The sequence below is a fragment of the Aquarana catesbeiana genome, linkage group LG12 (assembly GCF_042186555.1).
Source record: "Aquarana catesbeiana isolate 2022-GZ linkage group LG12, ASM4218655v1, whole genome shotgun sequence".
NCBI classification, from domain to species: Eukaryota; Metazoa; Chordata; class Amphibia; order Anura; family Ranidae; genus Aquarana; species Aquarana catesbeiana.
This window is the reverse complement of record NC_133335.1, coordinates 3,546,737-3,552,762: the sequence shown is the minus strand read 5'-3', so window position 1 is coordinate 3,552,762 and position 6,026 is coordinate 3,546,737. Positions and strand designations below refer to the sequence as shown.

At 45.4% G+C, this 6,026-nt stretch overlaps 1 protein-coding gene across 1 annotated transcript; it reads left to right on the top strand.

Moving 5' to 3' along the window:
- LOC141113822 (E3 ubiquitin/ISG15 ligase TRIM25-like) lies at window positions 1-3,608 on the top strand. The gene has a single exon (XM_073607134.1). It carries the CDS (start codon window positions 76-78, stop codon window positions 1,564-1,566), a length of 1,491 nt encoding a protein of 496 aa, XP_073463235.1. The 5' UTR covers window positions 1-75; the 3' UTR covers window positions 1,567-3,608.
- Window positions 3,609-6,026: the final 2,418 nt, after the last annotated feature.

Sequence of the window (6,026 nt, the reverse complement as noted above, 5' to 3'; positions counted from 1 at the left end):
AGGAACCTGTTACAAAGTTACTTCCTGCAAGTTTTGCAACAAACTGTTGAGTTTCGTTTCCCCATTTCTCGTACGATGGCGTCTGTAGAGATTATCGATGATCCAAGCTGCGCCGTCTGTATGAACGCTTACGCCAAACTTATGATGCTGAACTGTGGACATGAATTCTGTCGCAAATGTATTACTAAAGTTCTGGATACCCTGGAGACAAATGAAGAATATTACAGCTGTCCAGAGTGCGGGGAGATATTTGAAAGTGGATCTGAGCTGCAAAGGTTTAGAGAATTCAGTGACAACGAGGAAAGACTTGAATCAACAGAACGAGGCAGAGAGCAGCCGGTGATCTTTTGCTCTTACTGTATTGACCTCGACACACCGGCTGTGAAGTCCTGTCTGCTCTGTGAGGATCATCACTGTGAAGATCACCTGAGAAGACACATAACTTCACCAGAACATGTCCTAGTGAAGCCCACCCATGACCTGAAGAGCAGGAAATGCCCCATCCATAACAGGATCCTGGAGTATTACTGCAATGAGGATGAAGCTTGTATCTGTGGGTCATGCAAAGATGGTGGACACCAAGGACACCAGGTGGAGAAGCTGGAAAAGGTCTCACCGGTGAGAGAGAAGGTGAAGACTGAAAAGAAACTCAACAATCTATACGAACAAAGCGGAAGGATGGAAGAAAACAAAGCTGACATAACAGATAAAGTCGATAGATTGTTTAGAGACATCAGGCAACGGCTGGAAGACCTGGAGGAGAGGGTCCGCCGTGAGGTCTTCAGGCAAGCAAAGAGCTCCTCGGTCTCTAATATAATCCAGGAGCTGGATAGTAAGAAGGACGAGCGATTACGAAAAATGGGTGAGATTGAGGAGCTGTATAACACGCCTGATCAAAAGGACGGGGCATTGCATGGAAGTACTAAGAAGGTCACAGATGTACAGAACGAGGCGTGTGAACAGGATGAGTTCCTTATCTCAATGATTTTACACACCGGTTTATCAGATATAGTAAAAATGAAGGACGATCTGTTCCCTGTGCTGCAGCCTTCAGGAATAACCCTGGATATGAATACTGCAGCCAATGATGTGCAAATCTCTGATGACCTGAAAACTGCCAAGTCCACCACAGATGTGAATCAGAAGCGCCCAAGACACAGAAAGTTTCAGACTTGTCGGGTTTTAAGCACTAATATGATTTCTTCAGGGCGACATTACTGGGTGGTGGAGACCAGTACATCAGGGAACTGGGCTGTAGGTATGTGCTATCCCAGTATAAGGAAGGGCCAGGGCTGGATAGGAGAAACCGAGAAGTCCTGGGGGCTCAAGAAGCTTTATGGTTCATATCACGTACAGCACAAACGTAACTCCAAACATCTGTCAGACATGGTTCCCTGTAACAGCTTCGGAGTCTGTCTGGATTATGAGGCCGGGCGTCTGTCCTTCTATGCGCTGTGTGACCCCATCCGACTCCTCCACACCTTCACCACCACCTTCACCGAGCCCCTCCATGCTGTGCTCCAAGTAGGAGAGGTAGGGTCACACAGCCAGATTAAGGTACTCTAGATTGGTGGTTCTCAAACCTAACCAGACCAAGGCCCTGTACAACCTTCCGAAACCTTCCATGCCCCAACATAAAAAAAAAAAAGGTTATACTCACACCATAAAATTACGGGAATGCAAAATATGTACTAAAATGCAGGAGGGTTCTGGATGGGGCTGGGGGAAGATCGGGGTTCTGAATGGAGACTTTGCATGAGACCAGGTGTCCCTGTAGGGGGTGTCCCTGTAGGGGGTGAGGCTTCTGAAGGGAGGTGTGGTCAATCCAGGAGGCTGGGAGCACTGTGGGAGACTGGAGGGCAGGGTGGGGGTTAGGAAGCAGTATGGGAGGTTGGGAGGCAATGTTTGGAGGGCTGGAGGCTCTGGACAGTGTGGGGGCTGAGGGCTCTCAAGGGGCCACTGTGGGGGGGGGTTGAGAGACACTATGGGAGCCGGGAGATACTGTGGCAGGTTAGGGGATCTGCAGCTGGCTTTAGACCCAGGAGGAGGGAGGCCTTGGCCCGGTGGTTGGGAACAACTGCTCCAGATTAACACCATCAAATCATATGTTAGGACAGCTTTGCCCAATCACATCTGCATAGACCTCAGGCACATAGGATCCTGATTGTAACAATGTGGTTGGTCGGGCACTGAGCAGAATTTATAATTCTATAACTTTGATCTGGGATTATAGTTGAGGAATAATATATTATATAAGTAGAGTGACTGTAAACCTCAGACATGAAATATGAACAAAGCATAGCCCTCTATAGGTTGTACTTGTCTTAGTCCAGAGCACTAAGTGTCACTTTTGTCTGCTGCCTCCTTCCTCTGCTATCAGCATGAGTCACTTCTGACAATTTATTCTGACACCAAGAGAAAAATGGTGACAGGGGAGGGATCTCGAGCACACAGCCTGTGATTGACAGCATCTGCTCTGTTCCTGTGTGCAGGGGGCGGGTCTCTTTCCTTCCAATCAGCTATCAGACCTCTCCTTACTGAGCTCTGCAGAGTGTAACTTCAGCTCCATACCTCCTTTTTTTCTGAACTCTCAGACAAGCTTTACAAAAGCAGCACTTTGAATGGCTGTAGAGCAGAGAAGACTGCAGATAAACAGGTACAACTTATGTAGGGGGATTTGTTCCATCTCTGTGTATCACTTGAAGTCACTTCACTGGGGATATAGAAAGGTTTACAACCACTTTAAGGATTCGGCCCAGCAGATCACAATCATGATGCTCATATAGAATACTGTATATACAATACAGGCAAGGTGGTGTACTATATATAATATATTTTATAGATTTTGGGGAAATAAAGTTTTTAGGGCTCATTATAATTCTTACATAATAAACAACAGGTTCATGTGGATAATTTTGGATTCTTATTGATACAATACAGATTATAGAATGATACAGTAATGATATTTTATATTATAGTTTAATGATGGGCTAAGGTGTGGGCTGAACCCGCAGAAAGCTGTCACATGACAGCAGGGCACCGCCCCCAGGGAACTCCCTGCCGCCACATGAAACATAAGTGGTAGGTACACCAGTCACATCCTTGACCTGATAGAAGGTCAATGTCGTAACCAGCACACTACCGCTTTGTTTTATTCGGCTGCAGCTGAGCGGGGGCGGAGCCTTGCTGTCACGTGACAGCTTTCCGTGGATTTGGCCCAAACATGAGCCCATCCTTTTATACAGCTATAGAGCGGTCCCCACAGAGGCCATCAATAGAGTTTCATCTGATTGGTAGCCACGTCTCAGGGCACCAGAAGACACCTCTGACCTTCTTTCTCAGGGGAGCCAGTGATTGGCTGGGCTGGGTTTATATCCAACTGCCACTGACTCCCCCCCCAATAAAAGTTCGATGTTGGGGTGTCTTCCTCCACAGAGATAATGTGTGGCAATGATATGATCCGGTACATAGAAGATCATTGGTGGCTGAAATGTCCAATCAGCATACAGGCTGTATTTAGAATGGTACAGTTATGGGTGGTGTAGTATATATATATATGACTATACAATGTATCTTTATCACAGTTAATAAAATGTAACTCTGCCTTACAAATATGAGTACGCAGCTTCATTTTATATTTTAGGCAAATAATGATTTTATATTTCACCCCGGAGCATAACTGAAATCCCAGCCACCCCCTGTAACTGGATTTCTCTAATCTGGGTGGGACCCGGTTCTCCTCTCATGATCATCCAGTGGGATGTATTAGAGGTTTCAGTTCATGCGCCCTTCTTCACTCCATATTGTGCAACTCTGCATGATGTGTATATAGTGCAGGCCTCATCTATACACAGATTATCAGGGTCACCTTCCAGGACTATAAATAGAAAATTAAACATCTCAAGGCCACTGCTCAATAACTAGACACATATCTCCCAATAGTCCCGGATTGTGCTGGACGGCCCTGGATTTTCACCAGAGTCCCGTGTACAGAGGCCTGAAAAATTAAACATCTCAAGTCCACTGCTCAAAATCTAGACGCATATCTCCAAACAGTCCCGGATTGTGCTGGACGTTCCTGAATTTTCCCCATGTACAGAGGTTTGGTCTCACCCCTGCTACAGTGTTCCCACAGCTCATTCATATGCAAATCACCTCACTGCATATCAATAAGACACAGTAGGTTTGGCATACCAATGAGCTGGTTGTGGAATTTGCATATGAATGAAGTCTATTCCAAGCATCAACTATTGTTTTACTGAAAGAGTAGTTGATGCTTGAAGACATATCTCCCAATAGTCCCGGATTGTGCTGGTCGGCCCTGGATTTTCACCAGAGTCCCATGTACAGAGGCCTGAAAAATTAAACATCTCAAACCCACTGCTCAATATCTAGACGTATATCTCCCAATAGTCCCGGATTGTGCTGGACGCCCCTGGATTTTCACCGGAGTCCCATATATAGAGGTTTGGTCTCACCCATGCTATAGTGTTCCCACAACTCATTCATTTGCAAATCACCTCACTGCAGATTAATGAGACACAGTAGGTTTCGCATACCAATGAGCTGATTGTGGAATTTGCATATGAATGAAGTCTATTCCAAGCATCAACTATTTATTTTACTGAAAGAGTAGTTGATGCTTGGAATAGACTTCAGGTAGAGGCAATGAGTACGGTAGTTAACAGTAGGTGGAATAAAACATGCTGAGGAAAATCAAATATATTCTCAGATAAAAGAAAAGTTTCAGTAATAAAAAGTGTAACTGTAGACAAAAAGTTCAGTGCGCAATACCTAGACACACGTCTCCAAATAGTCCCGGATTGTGCTGGACTGTCCCACATTTTCAACGAAGTCCCATGTGCAGAAGCCTGGTCCCACAAAAGCTCTTCTGCTACAGTGTACCCACAGCTCATTCATATGCAAATCCCCATGCTTCATATGAATGAGCCGCAGGAAGTTTTGCATATAAATGATCTGGCTGTGGGATATGGATAAAGTCTATTCCAGACATCAATTACTATTACCAAAAGAGTAGTTGATGCTTGGGATAGACTTCCAGCAGACAACAGTAAAAGGATTCAAACATGCTTAAGACAAGGAAGTTTAAAACAAAAAAAACAAAAAAAAAAGGGCTAATTTGATTGACCACAGTCTTTTTTTCTGCTCTCACAAGTCCGTGTTTCTTTTTGTTTTCTAGTGTTGGATGGACTGGAGAGGGATTAGACCCCCTGTCAGATTTTTATTGCTCTCTGTGCCCGAGAGGGAGGTTTACCATTTCTAGTTGTCCTCTTTACTGTTATCACTGGGAAAGAAAATCCCAATTTTTTGGTTGTCACTAAAAACAGGAACAGGGGGAAAATCTTCCAATGGGGACACACCACACTTAAAAGGGATTTCTGCACTTCCTGTTTTGGCTATGCAACAGGAAATGAAGGAAATTCTCCCCAATGTGACACAGAACAGATGGCAAACAAAACCTAACAGGGATTCTAAAAAATCCTCCATTACGCTATACTTCATGCTGATGACAGGGGCGGGGGGCTTCTTGAAATCTGGAAGCCCCCTTTAACAAGGGCACCCAGATCCCAGCCACCCCCACCTTCAATGAGTAAGCAGTACACTGTACCCATACCCATTCACCCAATAAAAGTGTCAAAAAAAAAAAAAAACAACTCACTTTTTGACAAAGATCTTTAATAAAGCAGCTCCAGAGTCTCTTCTCCTTCCAGTAAGGTCTTCATCCTCCGGTTCTTCTAGCTGAGCTGAGGTCTTCTTCCGCTGTCGGTTCTTCCTCCGGTTCTTCTCTCTCCACCGTATTCTTCTTCTGCTGGTTCTTCCTCCGTTTCTTCTCCCGACGCTAACTCCCGCTGTACAATGTACCCCATACTCATTCACATAGGGTGGGGGGGGGGCCAGGATCTGGGGGTCCCCTTGTTAAAGGAGGCTTCCAGATTTCAATAAGCCCCCCCGCCTGCAGACCCCCAAAACCACCTCCCAGGGTTGTGGGGAAGAGGCCCTTGTCT